The sequence below is a fragment of the Rhyacophila brunnea genome, unplaced genomic scaffold (genome assembly GCF_057557595.1).
Source record: "Rhyacophila brunnea isolate RB1 unplaced genomic scaffold, BYU_Rbru_1.0 scaffold_18, whole genome shotgun sequence".
NCBI classification, from domain to species: domain Eukaryota; kingdom Metazoa; phylum Arthropoda; class Insecta; order Trichoptera; family Rhyacophilidae; genus Rhyacophila; species Rhyacophila brunnea.
The window spans coordinates 20,614,214-20,631,288 of record NW_028232837.1 but is presented as its reverse complement, the minus strand read 5'-3'; the positions used below and the strand labels follow the sequence as shown (position 1 = coordinate 20,631,288).

General features: G+C 35.0%; 1 protein-coding gene across 2 annotated transcripts in view; it reads right to left on the bottom strand.

Annotated features, from left to right (window-relative positions):
* The window catches only part of LOC147073309 (peripheral plasma membrane protein CASK-like), a 686,848-nt gene that overhangs the window by 659,745 nt on the left and 10,028 nt on the right, over window positions 1-17,075 (bottom strand). For both annotated transcript variants that reach the window (XM_085945407.1, XM_085945406.1), the window contains exon 2: window positions 14,611-14,723. In XM_085945407.1, coding sequence (XP_085801533.1) covers window positions 14,611-14,723 — 113 coding nt within the window. The remainder of the gene's footprint in view (window positions 1-14,610; window positions 14,724-17,075) is intronic.

Below are 17,075 nucleotides of genomic sequence, written 5' to 3'. Positions count from 1 at the left end.
TATTTATGGCAGATCCTAACAGCCTACATCCACCCTTCGCTACTGATGTTACTGATATCTTTACACTCGAGTCCGATTATTTGAGTCCTAATCTCCCACATCAAATACCCCGTTTCTATAAATATCACATAATAAAACCTTGTAATTTTCTATAGATACGGGAAGGTAGAACGATTTTTTACCACATGGCGCAGTTACAATATTCCCACCTTTTGTACGTATTGAATTGGCAAAGTATACGTCAGGGCCGACCGCCGGTCCGGTGCGTCCAGTGACGGCGCACACAATAGATCGACAAGATTTATGACGGCCCATCGACACTGTCTCCTGGCCGCAAGGTCTACGAGTTTCTTTTCTGTACTTGCACCCCCTCGTAAGTTTCGATTCTTTATTTCCTCCGCCCGCCGAGCGTTCAGATATTTATTTGGAAGTAGGATTAATAAAATATATCGAGGATTGGTTCTATCGGCCGCTACGGGCCAGTGGGTCGATGTTGAAAGCTCAGGAAAAATGTTAAAATAACTGTGCTTTTTGTAGTGATATACATTTTTAACATAGCATAGACATGGAGTTGTTGGCATCAATTATTCACATAAAATTCCACTCTGATTAAATCCATAAGGTTAATTGAACTCTGTAGAGGTTTTACCCAAATCTATAACTTCCACACCATTGTCTATGCTCATGTTTGGGCCGTAGACAATGGCGAAGCGGATATAAGAATCTGACAGTTGTCTAGAAACCTCTTTCTTGTGTACAGGTTGCAAGGACAATCCAGTCATTCGCTGAATTCTCAAGTTAAGAGGCTCATGTTAAACCATAGTGATATAATATAATTTAACACCATGTTAATTGCCGTGTAAATAACAAACAAGTTAATGTGCGCCATAATATAAACGATATAAAACACCAACTCGTGTATTATTCTTATTCATAATATTTGTGATTTCAGACTTACAACGGTTTTTCTGAGGCCCGTCGATATCTACCCAAACGCACGTCACATACACACGAGCAACCTATCTGACATCAAACTAATAACGGATGTAGTTGGAACAAAGTAAATAACGACTACCAGTGGCGAAGACTCCATACTAGGCGATTATTTGAAGCCTACCTTCTTAAGAAAAATATTTTTTAATTGCATATTGACTTATTTATATAATCACTTGATTATATATTCTATAAAATAATTTATTTTGCCATCGAGAGATGCCGTATGTGTAGGAATGTATTACACAGATATTTACAAAACAATCTGCAAAGGTTTTAAAAATACACCACAGCGCGCCATCTGTCTTGACCTAAATAAAGATCGGATTATGTTTCAAATAATTCTCAATTTTTTTCATATGGACTTTACGTCAGGTGGCCCCACCCAGTCTATCGAATTGTATGAACTAAGGTAAGCTCCGATCGCAGAACCTTAAACTAAATAATTAGATAATTTAAAAAAAATGCTACGGTGTTTAATGGAATATTAATAAATAGAGACTGTTTTTAAAAATAAAAAGAACTTTTATCTAATGATTTTATATGTGTATAGATGTTTTGAAAAATACATAGGTACTCAATTTAAACTGATCGCTGAATTTTATGTCGTCAGTGAGTTTTTGAAGTTTCGTTAAATTAGTGTGTCGTTGTTAATGTGTGTACCTACATATTGATTAGTAGTAATATCGTATTATCTTCTTATTTCTCGTAAGTATACCTGACAATTGTGTTCTTTTTATCAGATCTCCGCAGCCTACCTCTTTCCAAAAATCACCCTTCGCCACTGACGACTACATACCTTCTTATAACTTATATTATAAATTATAAGTGACACGTCAATCGTTCAATGGATTTTGGTCATTCCACCCATATACATTAAGTTGTGAAAATGTGAAAAGTGCATACCTATATTCAGTTGTAATAAATACTTTAATTTCATTAAGAATTTTAAGGAAATAATTAACCATTCCTTAACCAGCTTACGTGAAAGTCGTTTCCAAATTAACCGTCAGGAAGCTCACGTAACATTGGAGTATCACTTGATTCATATTACATCTCTCACGACCTGCCACAGGATTCCCATGAATCCCCGCGCTTAAATTGAGAATATTAACATTTTATAAACATATCATTTACACACATATTAGCTAATTTTGTCGTAATTTGGTATGGTGGCCGGTATCCAACGGATGCGGGTTCGACGCCTGCCCGGCATCATATTTTTTTCAAGACTTTGTATATTGGATTATGAACTAATAAAAAAAAATTAATTTGATTTACAGTACGTAGTAAATAAACCCCTTTATGCACTAGGTATATACCTACTTGACTTCTACTAAATGGCATTTAGTTTACTTGCCTTTGTATATTAACACGTAAGTAGGTATATGAATTCGGTACCGAATGATATTTAAATAATATTGTGTTGTTCATTGTATTGGTACCGGATATAATATTGATTTAATTCATGTAGCCTTTATACCTACGTTATACGGAAATAAACCTATTTTCAGCGTCTAGTCAATATACGCCTAGGGTAGTAATTCCCAACCAGGGTTCCGCGAAACCATGAAGTTCTGTGAGCCGTATCAGATAATTCGAAGTGAGCTTGTGAAGCATTAGGTACGTTCTGGTACCATATCAAGACCTATTTTTAAAACCTTCAGTAGTATGATTACATTATTATTCATTTATATTATTGAAGAACTGAAAGGCCCTCTAGGCCTTGGCACGAAACTGTGAATTTCAATGGTACCTAGTCCAAGTTTTTGCTTATACGTCTAATACAATGTAATAAAACAGTGATTATTGATAATGAAATTATATTGTATTTATATTATATAATCTAAAATCTTCATTTACTGAGAACAGGTTACTGCATTGCGGTTAAGCAATAACTAGCACTATCACCGGAACTCACAATTCAGTGCATTGGCCAGACTATAGACGGATCTGTGAAGAAGCGAACGTTTAACTTGGGAGGGAATTTTCCGTATTTCGTTCAAATTAATGAAGGGATGCGAATAATGCATATTTTGAGAGTAAATTGCAAGAATATGACACTTTTTCGCCTGCGGCATTCGCAGACTGCATTTATGTATGAATCTGAATTGGAATTGAACGATTTTCTGTATGAGTATTTAAATAGAATTATATTCTATATAACATTTAGTACTTACTAATAACAGTATGGGGTGGCATTTTGTCAGCATTCCATACATGTATTTTGTATGTTACCCCTCTGTACCTTGATGTATTGTGTCAGTCATGTAGGCATTTCCCAAGATTATACAAATATTTTCAAGTAGGTATTCCACCACTCGAAAAAGGTTGGGAATCACCAGTTTAGAGTCTAGACAAAAGAAATATACTTTAAAACAAACCCGACATCAAAACATGCCTACTTAATAGTTAAATAGCATGCATAATGATATTCTCACGTGAGTTGCCATTATTTAAAAATATATACATTAATAATACAATCATCGAGTGGCGGTTAGCATCACGCAAACCCTCCGAGGCTTCGTGCCGCCGAGTGTTTTTCCGACGCGTTTTTCCTATTTTCCCTCCATGTCGCGGCTAAGCAAAAGTCGTTTGTCACGAAGGGTTAAAGTCCCTAGATTGAATCAGATTGTGGCCTGTCGGATTTCTAACCGTAAGCCAGTTTGCCAAGTTTTTTTTTGTTGCTATCGGCGAACAAATAAATAGTTTTCCCTTTTGAAGATAATGCTCGACTTGCGAATTCATTCGGCACGCTATATTCACACACCCGAAAAATACGCGAACAAACCTAACTGGTTTTTCTCCTGAAGATATCAATTAGCCACAAGTCCACAGTTAATATAATTAGTAACTAAGTAGGTACAGACAATAATGGCCTCCACAAGGGGGGGGGGGGCTAACAGGGCTCTAGCCTGGGGGCCCGGCATGGCGAGTTGACCCAATAAATGAGATAAACACATATCACAAATTTGCTCTAATAGTAAAAAAAGTCGCCTGCGGCGCTATTTTCCTATTGTATTGTTTGTATTTTAGAATATATGGTTGTGCGATGTAATTTTTAATTGTGTCATTACTTGATAACTCCATAATTCAATTGGATGCAAGTATTAGAAATACACTAAATACCCTTAATTTTACCGTGAACACCATTCGGAAAACGCTACTGTAGAGCATCACAATGCCTTTAACCTTGGCGATAGGTAGGGGGGGGGACAAATATTCTAGCCTTGGGGCCCGCTTTAGGATGTGGGGCCATGCAGACAATATACGTTCAAACTAATATTTATTTAACATGCATAACTTGGAAACACAATTTAACCAAAATTGTATGCAAGTTCAAGTAGACGTTATAACTAAATATTTGGCGAGAGCGGGGCGTCGGTTAGTAGGAAATTAATGATTCCTTGATTTAAAACACAAAAAATAACGCAATTTGATGAGCATTTCATGTAGGACCTACTACTAGTTTAAATTATCGTAATTAAGTAGGAGGTCCGTAGCTTAATTGGTTAAAGCATATTGGCGCGATACCAGTGGATATACAGATTCAAATCCCGTCGGGTGTCGTATTTTTTTTAACAAATGTGATTTTTTCTAGTACTTTAGTAGGTAAGTATATATCTGAGGTGTTTTCAAGTTAGGTACATAGGTATTATGTTCAATATATAAAATGTTACTTATATTCTGAAATCTTGTGAATTATTCATTGAATAAAAGAAATGGTTTATTACAAACTATTTATTTACATACACTGAACTTTACAAATTACACATTCAAAACGTTCACATAATAACAGGGGAAAACAAAGAAATAATATTAAAACAGTATTAAAAAAAAAAGAAACAGAAGAAATATTAGTAAAAGACTGAATACAAAAAGTATGAACTACATGGTAGTACGCCGAATGATACCCTATTTTAAGAATTTATCAAACAACGATCACCTAAACTCAACTCACGTAGGTGGCAGTGGTGAAGTGTGAAGGTAGGCTGTTAAGATCCGACATAAATAGTGCGCACTAAACTTTGTCAGTCAAACGTATTTTGTTTTCATCGAACTAAGACTACGATATGTACTTAAAGTGTTTGTTCATTTTTTAAATTCAATTAAATTCTGCCCAAATCAATTAGTTTGGTATGCTATCTTTGAAATAATTACAAAATCAAGGGTACATCACCGGATAAAAAAATTATTAATATTGATTACGATTTAGGGGACGTCCATCTATGACCAAAATGAAAGACAGTCGGACTGCCGGATATAATGTGATGGTTTGTGAAGAAGGTAATAATAGAGCGAGGTGAGATATTCAGATAGGCAAAATATTCTGTGAGAACATTCTACTGAAATAAATCATTTTCAATGAAATTGTTTTTTAACGAATGACGTGAGAGTTCAAAAATGTAATGTAATGTAGACAGGGGGTATCATTTCTTGTGACAAAGCGTGGCGTCATTTACCTGCTGACCAAAAACAAACATTGTTTAAATTTATTATATTTTCTAATTATACCCATTGTGTGTGTTTTTCTTTTTCAAAGTGTTCGATAATAGGAAACCATCACGCGAATATGTAACACGCCGAATTTTCGAAATGCTTAATTGTTCTATTAATTATTTTATTAGTCATGTAAAATAGTTAATTATTCAAAAGCAATCAGCCAATTAAAAAAACACCAACCTTAAATTTATAAAGAAACTAAATGTATTGATGTTTTTTGAATACACATTTCTCATTAAAACAATAAGTAAGATTTTGGACAGAAAATATTATTAAAAGACTAAGAAACATTGCAGCACCATGTCCGATTTTAAGATAATCATAGTATGGGCTTCCACAGAGCAGAGGTTGTATCAACAGATTTTTTTTTAAGAAATGGGTGTTAGTCACAGTAAACCACCAGGTTCAAACACCTGGTGAAAAACAACATACCTAATATGAATTTGCCAGACTCAGAATTTGGTCCCAGAAGCCACGATATTATAAGTTGACACGTCATCCCTCGATCCCCGTTATTTCGTCATAGATCATGGCTTTTGTGTGCGAATTACATCAATATCGATTTACCATAGTGCGGTTATGTCATTTTTATTTGCCATGTTTTCTGAGTATACGGAAATAAACGAAAAAGCCGTTGAGAGTTAAGATAAGCTTTTGCGTTTACGAAAGTTTATACAGCTTTTCATAAATTAGTAATAAACGATTCGGTCAAAAAGCTGTAACTATCAAAAGCTCAATTAACTGAATCGACAGTAAATATACTCAATTATTCCAATAAGCTACTGCGAGTAGAAATGTTTGTATCATTTCAGCGGATTTAATATTATTTCTGATAGTAGGAATTGTGATTGTGTATACATATATTTCGTATGTTTGGCATGAAGTGTGTGAATGATGATGGATGATGAGGGTGATGTGTGAAGAATGTAGACTAGTAGCTGCTAACGGAGATGGCGAGTTTATTTCCGAATTGACAGATACAGTTTACATAGGTACAACGATAAAAGATAACAGCGACGTAGGTATTTTCGCCCGAGGCACGATGTTACTTAGTGACAGTTCTCTACCAAGATAAAATGCGGAGTGAGATATTCGTTCAATCGTGATAGCCTGTTTATTGAAACCCATCACGATTGAAAATGCTTAGACTGAGTATCCCAGGCTTTCGGTCATAAATATTAATTATTGCTGAGGTGAAAAGTGCTTATTTGCAAGTTTTAATTAGATTGTGTGAAGCTTGTATGCAAGAAAAATACATGTAATAAACAATGATATGTTCGGCGTTTCTCACCGAGTTAGCATTATTCAAAACTGCCGACGGCCTCTGAACAATGAATAAACAATAATTAAAATAAATAAATAATATAAATTTGTATGTCAAGATTTTGCTGACACTTTGGTTCTCACGGACCCGTTGACCGCCACATATGTAGGTATAAAGTATAGTAAGTAACAAGTTACCTTTTTTAAATAATTGACCTGAAGTTAAAGGACAATCATCGTTTTTGTGAAATTAAGATTAATACAGTAGAACCTCGATATAACGGACTTCGGATATAACGGACAAAATATCCGATCAATTGTTAAAAACGTCCTGTTAATGTTATACATGTTTAAATCCAACTGTCACCGCTGGTAAACAATATTCTACAAATGATAATCACGTCATACCTCTCGCACTCGAATTATTGCTAAAGCGTCAATGACATTGAGCTACTTTACGAGCTGCTTGTTGGCGAATTTACAATCTGCCTGTAAAGTCACCCAGTATCATCATCGAAGAAGCTAACAAGCAGATTGTAAATAACCTACCGAGAAAAGTTGAAAACCGGTCAACTTTACACGCTACATGCCGGCGTGTGGGCCTACTGCGTCTGCGCAGTAGAGCGATGGTAGCGACATCCCGGTAAAAAAACGAACTACTTACTCATTTTGACATTTACCGTTTTGACGTTTTAAAATGGAAACATTATTCGGCAAGCATTTTAGTTTATTTCCGTTCCACTTCATAGCGTTAGAGCCCGATAAAAGTAAACAACAACACAATATTATGATTTCAACTCGCTAGCTTGTGTATTTTATCTACGCTTTTTTACGTATATTATCTATTGTCTATAATCTGCAACTACGTTCTGTCAAAATAGTCGCTGGCTTGTGGCTTCTCAGCGAATGGAAAGTGTTGTGTGTCATTATCACAATCGTAGTAGCTGAATCGCCCGCTTTTAAATTTGCCAACAAACAGCTCGTAAAGTAGCTCAATGTAATTGACGCTTTGGTTCAATGAACACAAATACGTTTTATTGACAAAAGTTTAGTATGCAATATTTATGTTGGATCTGAACAGCCTACTTCCACCCTTTGCCACTGTCAGTCTCTAGGTATTATGTTGTTCTAATATTCAAATTATTTTTATGAGTCAAAGTAAATATTCGATAACTGTTCGCTGTGCACTTGTGACTTACCCAAAGCTATCAAATCATTGACAGCCAATTCAATGGCTTCTGCACGGGGCGGTTGTGGAAACTGTTTCAAGAAATCTAGAACCTTTTCTTTTTGTTTCTTTTTTCACTGTATGTTTTGAAATCCAATACAGTCTTCTCCAGAGGTACACTAAAACATTGGTATAGTACGTATAGTATCTATTGTCTATGATCTGCAACTACTTTCCGTCAAAATAGTCGCTGGCTTGTGGCTTCTCAGCGAATGGAAAGTGTTGTGTGTCATCATCACAATCGCAGTAGCTGAATCGCCCGCTTTTAAAATCGCCAACAAACAGCTTGTAAAGTAGCTCAATGTCATTGACGCATAACTTATGATATTAATAAAAAAAACTTAGTTTAAAGAAAAATAAAAAGACTGGTTTAATAGAAGGTCAGACTTTAAAATGGTCTAACTTGTTTTTGAGACTTTTAGCAGTAACACCACGAATTATTCATTGTCGGTCTTCTTGTGACAGGATTACAGCCAGAATGATTTTCATTCCAACCAAGTCTTTCGGCATGGTAAGTGCGAAATATACGAACACGTTTTTCGTTTCATTAATCGTGTTGATTGTCGAGATTTCCATTGTTTTTTTTCGCCATTTCCCGTTGCCGAACCATTAAATTCCATAATGAAAACCGCCTCTCTGGTCCGCGCCTACTTACGCAACACCCGAGTGGGAGGGTGTTAGATATCGCACTACTTTTGCTTTCCAAACGATTTAGTTATAGGATTCAAATGTGAAAAATTACACTCAGTTAAAGTAGATTTTTACCCCAAAAAGATTCAACTTTCTTCGTTACGTTTAGCTAGAAAATTTTACTATTATTTAATGAAATTTTCATTACTACCTTTTACTAACAATAACCTTGCTTTTTCATACTAGGTTATCATGTTATTATACAGTAGAACCTCGATAAAACGGACAAAGTTTACGGTCAAGTGTGAAAATTGTTAAAAACATTATGTTAAGAGCGTACTAATAATTTTCAACAGTAGGTGCGACGAAATTACGCACTCGTCGCCAATCGGAGACCAACAGGGAGGTGTGCGCACGTCGATTTGTTTTGTCATGGCGTCGGATGAAAATATTCTTAAAACGTGTAAAGATGACCAAAAAACTTTGTACTTGAAAAAGAAAACATGTCAATGAATATTATTATTATTAAACTGGCGCTAAGGGCCGTTCAGGTCCATGGCCGACTGCACAACGTTTCTCCAGGCATCTCTGTCCAGCGCTCTCTCTTCCCAGTTGACTATCCCCAGCCTTTCCGCATCCCTTTGAATGTTGTCCGCCCATCTCCGTCGAGGGCGGCCAAGAGGTCGAGTGCCAGCTGGTGTGCCTTTGTAAATCCTATAGAGAGTTCTAGATCTTTCAGATCGTACAACGTGGCCCGCCCATCTGAGCCTTCTTGACCTCAGAATATTAGTGATTCTAGGTTGGTATCGGTCGAAGAGCTCAGCGTTTGTGCGGATGCGCCACCGGTGGTTCTCATTGACGGGTCCAAGTATTCTCCGGAGGATTCTGTTTTCAAACACTTGGAGCGCCTTTTCTTGTTTTTCTGTTAAACCCCACGTTTCACATCCATACATGACGATTGGCTTGATGACCACGTTATACACCCGGAATTTCGTTTTGATGGACAGCATTTTGGACCTGAACAGACGACTCAGCGCGAAGTACGCTGCATTTCCACTTCTCAGTCGGTCAGAGAGCTCTAGGGACATTTCATTTTTAGAGGTAATGTTGGAGCCCAAGTACTTGAAGAGAGAGGTTCTCTCGAACGAGGAGTTTCTTATTCCAATGTTTCCAGAGGGTTCAATGCCTCTTGTCATTTTCAAATACTTGGTCTTTCCCACATTTACTCGTAGGTTCAACCTTTTCGCTGTGTCCTCCAGAGGAGTGAAAATATCTCTGACTTCTTCTTCAGATTCTCCGAGCACCACCAAATCATCTGCGTAGCCCAATGAATATACTATTATTATTAGTAATATAACAATGAACATAACATTAAATGGGCGCATGTTGGATTTTTATGACAAATTATATTTTGCTCGGCACGCGTTATTTGCACAATCCGCGTATCTCCTAGCCGCGATCTTTTTAGACCATGCTTCAACTGAAGTATAGCCTTAATGTTATACATGTTTAAATCCAAGTGTCACCGCTTGTAAACAATGTTTAATAATTTGTTTACTCGATGCGAATGGATGCATTTATTACTCCATTCAATAAGTTTACAATGGTAAGAAGTAGATGAAGGTGACCCCGAGTATCACTTGGAAAATGAGGATGGAAGTGTAGATAGCGTGGAAAAAGAAACAACACGCCCAAAAACAAAGAAAAAGTATCTCGACGATATAATAACATTTATTGACTTTCTGAAATTCTATATATTACACGCATTTTCATAATTTTAGAGAGTTGATTATAAAAAACCAGCAGACTTTAAAAGTGCGAACAAAACTTGAATCTTTTTTATCAATAATTATTAAGCAGGATTGTCGAAAGCAAGCGCGTCGACATCGAACATTAACATCACTCCACAATGGGTGTGATTATATCATTCGAAGACGAATAAATAGAATTTTGTTTGTGTTTTTATATAACGGACTTTCGGCTTTAACGGATAGCCCCTCACCCGCATTAGTCCGTTATATCGAGATTCCACTGTACTATATCACACAATCGACTGTGTTTAGGAAAAAGGGCGTAACCCTCGATTTTTCGAAAAGTGCTTTTATTAGATATTAACAATGTATATACCTAAATACACGTTCTATAAAAAGGAAGTAAGCCGCAAATGCCGAATTATTATCTAAATTCAGGTTTTAATTGGGATTAATTAATTTTTATTTTTGGAAAAAAGCATTGATCCTCAATTTTAATGATTTTTCTGCAATAACTTCTTTAATTATTATTAGATCAAAAATATATTACACCAAATCATCAATCATCATGCACCCAATGTCTGTGCCTATTTAAAAAAATATATTAAACTAAAAACTCTCATAAAAGTTTTTTGCCTCTCCTGTAAAATTTGTTCAGTGAGGGTTACGTCCTTTTTCCTAAACACGGTCGGACATATTATATATTTTCAATTACCTATATATTTTGCAATTTTAGAGAGCATCCATAAGAAAGATGAATTAATGTTAGGTTACGTATAAAATATTACAAATTGCTATAGTATATTTACATTTCGGGTTTAAAATGGAGTCTGTGGTGAGAAATTTTTGATAAACAGGTACCTACCGTATTATTGCTATTTTCCTCCATTCATCCCCTAATTTATTTATGGCCAGTACCTATTACATATTTTATGTATTGTTTCTGTGTTATCCTGTTTAGTATTTCGTGATGATTTTGGGGGTCAATTCTCTAATTGGATTGACTGCACTCGCGGTGCATCCACGATGCTCCTCAAAGGTGAGAAGGCCGTTGTTGGTGACTTTCACCTTGCTTCCAAACCTTGGTGCTGAAAAAGTATTGTTGCAAAGTAAGGATTGCAATACCTGTATTCAATTATTTTTCGATACCGAAATACTGGTTTCAGAAATTCTAAATATTGGTGGCATACACAACCTATGTTTTTCAAAAATTAATTTAATGTTATTTTTTCATTACCTATTACTATATTGTATATTAAATTTAGTGTATAAGTTTTATGCTGCCAAATTTCAAACATATTGACTGAAACCAACAAAGGTTAAATAATATTAAAAGAAAATCCCTCAAATATACTTATAGAATAATTGTCGCAACGAATTAGCATATTATTTCCAAAAATTCATGGCAAATATTTCCAATTATTCTATAACGATTGATACAACGTTGATAATACATCCAACAAACGTTGAATTTCAGAGAGATTTTTCTGTACCCGGACTATATCGCCCAAAATATACCAAAACTATTATGGTTTGGTTTAGGTCATGGGTGACCAACCCGCTGCCAAAATGCTGCCGCTATATGTGCTAATTTAGAATATTGAGATTCGATATTGGCTCAAGATTTTAAAAAGCACCGTGTGCTTTTTGCTGCATTTGCATCGCCATTCTCCGTAGACGTGAATTTATTACCGGGAAATTTACAAATGGAACATTGTGAAATATGTTGCGATGAACAGTTAAAGGAGAAATTCCATCAGGTTGGTTTGGAAGAATTCTACAAAACATATTTGGACAAGGAGAAATGTCCTGCATTTTACAAACATGCTCTAATGATGACTTCGCTATTTGGGAACACTTAGCATATCAAATCCCGAGTTAGAACACGAATCACTGATGTGCTTTTGGAAAACTGTTTACGTGTAAGAACAACCTCAATCGATATCGATATTGATGCACTTAATTCTGCCACACAAAATCAAACTGCTCACTAAAATTTATTGTTTATATTTATATTATTTTGTTTATTTTTATTATTTAAAAAAAGTCTAAGCTAATAAATATGTTTGATTCTCATTTTTGTTTTATATTATTAATATATATTTTTTTTTGTTTTGTATAATAAAAAAATCGGTTGTGCGGCCCGGTAGGAAATCTCATTTTTAGAATCTGGCCCGGCTGCTGAAAAGGTTGGCCACCCATGGTTCAGGTGGAGCTTATTGAATTTTAAAAACTAACCAACACCATCTGTCAATAATAGTCTTATTTCAATGAAAACAAATACGTATGACTGACAAAGTTTAATGTGCACTATTTATGGCGGATCTTAACAGCCTACCTCCACCCTTCGCCATTGCCTGGCGGTCTACGTACAACTCAATAAATAAGAAAACCTATTTAGCTTTCACGAAATGGAGGTCACAACGTCCTCTTCATTATTGTAAACCTTGTCGAAATAAATTAAACCCCATTATAAAATTGTATAAATTATAAACTTTCAAAATACCTAATATTGTTGACTGATACTTTCATGAAACTCATCCATGCGTGAAAACTTTCGTACGTTGATATTTCGTAATAAAATATTATAACACATCACAGGCAGGTAGCCAGGGTACCCCACCTGTGTGTACCTAAATAATAAAAAAAAAACGCGAACACAGTCAGACCAGAAATCTCCTATTGATGTCACGAATGATAAATCAGAACGAACTTCGAATACGTAAGATCGACGAAAATAATGTAGGAATAAACAGAGTATTTTCTTTTATTTCATGTCATGTTTTCAATTCATGATAATATATTATAATATTTTGTCAGTTTTACATAATGTATTATTATTATAATTCATCAACATATCATCAATCAAATTGAATAAAATACGTAACAACTTACAGATTTCCTTGGATGTTTTAATGATATATTTTACTAGACTAATATTTTTATTCTCACAAGATTTGAATATTATGTGTCATTCTTTATTGAACACACATAATCTGAAAACACCGCATAAATACATAAAGGGGAAAAATAAGATACCAGGCACGCCAATGTGCTTTTACTAATTGAGCCACCTTTGCCCAGCCTAATTACAACATAATTAACTATTAATCCACCTGTAGGTATAAGTTGTCCGCTGAATGAGGGCGCCACATGCTTTGACATATCGACATTTAACATTTGACGAACTTAGTTCTAAATTCGAACACTTAACGATTTATATTGGTATATCTATAGTACATACGCATACAACTGAGGCGCTTTACATTAGTTTACTTTACTAATATTGGCGACTGGGTAGGTACCAACAATTAATAGGTAATTACGTATGATTACTAACCAGCGTCAGGAATCTTTCCAAATTTTAGTCTTAACGTACTTGTACTTACTAATAATGTAATGTAATATTATTTTTATACGTAAAATAATTCACGATATTTGATATTTTCTTTATATAGGTACAACATTGTATATTTAACATACTACAATTTTTTAAAACACATTAGAAATATACCTATCAGCAAAAATGTTGAAAAAATATGACAAATATAAATGGGACTCGAATTCCGACCAACGTACTTAACCAATTTACCCACCTGCGTCCTACCTAATTACAGCGAAATTAACCGGCCAATGGTAAACCAAAAGGCATGTTTTTTTATATAGATACATATAATATATTCTTTTTAGCACTACAACATGCCATGAGGCCCAACGATAGTAGTGTAGTAAAACAATAATGTAGGTAGTACATAATAGAAGTGAAACAATCACAAACACCCAGGCTTTGATAAAATAACATTAATACCTATATTGCGAACTTACCGGGTATCGAAACGGAAGCCCTCGGATAAAAAGCCAGTGCCTTAAACACTGAACTACGGGGGCTGAGGTGAGAGATTCTGAGGTATATTATATACAATTTACCTGTTAATAACAACACAATAATAATATGTATGATACCTAAATTGTTCATATAATATATATTGATACAAATTATTACATGTCACAAATAGAACCTCATAAAGACGATTCCTCTTTCACAGTATTTTATGATAGATAATGAGTTGATTTCGCGTAGAGAATAATATATTAATATTATGTGCGAGACAACTTAGTTACACAGTCAGCTATCGTAAAATACAAAATACAAATTAATAAAGTAACCTTGTATAATAGTATTGTATGTGTATTTTAAATTATTATTATTATCAGCTCTCCATCAGGGATTAGGTCACATACCAGAAGTGCTAAGTCCAGGGCTCGCCGTGAACTTGGCCACGTCCACGATCTTCACAGCGAACTGCTGCTGGGTCTGCCGGTGAATGCATCTCCTCACCAGGCTGAAAGGACCCCTGGAAAAAAGCACATGGAATTAGAACAGATCAACCACAGCTTATTCACAAATTAGATACTATTCATGCGAATAATAATATTCATTGTTAGGTTAAGTTGTCATACGTCTCGTATTTTCAATACAATTTCTGGCAACAATTCTAAAAATATTTTCATTAATGAAATCTCAATGGACGGATGACCGGAATAGGCTAGCAGAAGAAAGGGTAGAAAGAATTTATTTTGGGATGTCCGTAAGTATATTTTTTAAAACACCTACGTGCTCCGAATTTTAATTCAGCGTTTACATGAATTTAAAAAAGAACTGACAGGGTGACAAATGTTAAATACGTCAAACGAATGGTAAATATTAATAACCTAAAAGTTCTGCGTAGTATAAAAACTAGAAAACTACAGTGCATCGATCACATTATGAGAGGATATGGGTACAGAATGCCCCAATTAATTTATCCAAGGAAAGAACAACGGTAAATGTAGCAGAGGACGACGCCGCATTTAGTGGCACAAGATCTATTCAAGTACATCTCCACAGATCAACTATTGTGGGTAGCAGAAGATAAATCTATGGTCGGCATGAAATTGGCTGAACTCCGATAGGAACAAATAAGTATGACTGACAAAGTTTAGTGTACATTATTTAACTCGAATGACAGCCTACCTCCACCCTTCGCCACTGGTAACTACTCAACACAGAACCGATTAATAAGATAGAAATGCGAAAGCCGATCGTTATAGAATATAGACCAAAGACGCGTTACGTTTACCTGACAAATTTTAATGCATATACCTATGCATAATATGTATGATACAGACATAAATATTTCAAATAATATTTTCTTTAAGAATGTTTAAGTTTATCCCATATATATTTCTCCACACTTCAGAAACGTATTTTTCCATAGCCACAAACAGAAGGTAACCTACACATCATAATATGACGTGATGATACACCAGTAAGCCTGGTCGCATATTGAAAATCGTCTCGACGGCAACACGTCGAATTTGTCGATGTGATTTTGATGACATTCTCAAAACACAATATTATATAACTTAATCTACTGCCGCACATAGCATCGGTGGGAAATTTTTGGTGGAGAAAAACATCTGCTTGTCGCGTGTAACACATTTAACTCGACATGGAACGCAAGTAAAATAACAAAATGTTTTCATTCGTTTCAGCTAGCCTCGTGACGACACTGTCCCAGCACGGCCTCGCCTGTGCGCACGGAAGAGAGTGGCAACATTGCGCATGATTTTGATTTATGACCGTATCCTAATCGAGATAATTTTCAATGTGCGACCGGGCTAATTAGGTCAGTAATGTGGGTTTATCAGCACAAACATGTTACGCTATCGACGGATAACACGAATGGAGTGGGTGGATATAATCACAAACATGGATATTCTCAATATAGTAGTAGAGTGTTGAGCGTTTGTTGACCACATTTTAAAAAAAAAGGACGGAGTGTTTGAGAATATGTCAATATGAATAGGCAATTAGTGGTAGATAGGGATTCCAATCCCGGGATCCCGAGCTATTTTCGATACCTACGAATCCCAATTATAGTTTGTCAATTTATGGCTACGGCCGTATGTTGTAGCTTAACCACTGGGTAATGCCAAAAGAAATGGCGTATTTCAAAAAAACACTACCTTATTCTTAGGTCAATAATTATTATAAAGCAATCATTATTCATAAGATGTTTATCACACTTGAATGGTCAAAGACATAGCTTATAATAAGTATCTTTAGAATCATCTTCAAATGTGTTAATCTTGCCGATTTTTGAATAATAAAATGCCTAATTTTCGTCAAATTTGGGATCACAGAGATTATCAATATAATTTTTTATCGTGAATATTTTACAAAAATTATCTCGTAATAAATTATACTAATGGTTTTATAAATGCGTTTAAAAATTGATAAATGTAAAAAATCTTAACACCACTGCACAGTTATGTACCGAAATATGACTATATTCTAAAACATTAGAGCGAGAGGTTTAAAAGAATACTATTTTATGTAACAAAAATACTTTATGCAGTCATAAAATGTTTAAAATAACTATAAAGGATAATAAGGCTTCAAAATTATATAAATAGATTATCTACAACGTTTAAGGAGTGTCCAGGATCATGGTTTGAAAATACAACAAAAACTCAATTTTGACCTTCGACGAGCATGTCCCCCCTTAACAATAAATGTCTTAAATAGTATAAATTATACTAGATTTATATTTCACGGATTTTATCAATGTTATTTGTAAATATAAAAATTTTATATTAACAATGGAAAAAATGCCAATCCCGGGATTGTCAAATTGTAATCCCAAAATCCCGGGATCAGAATT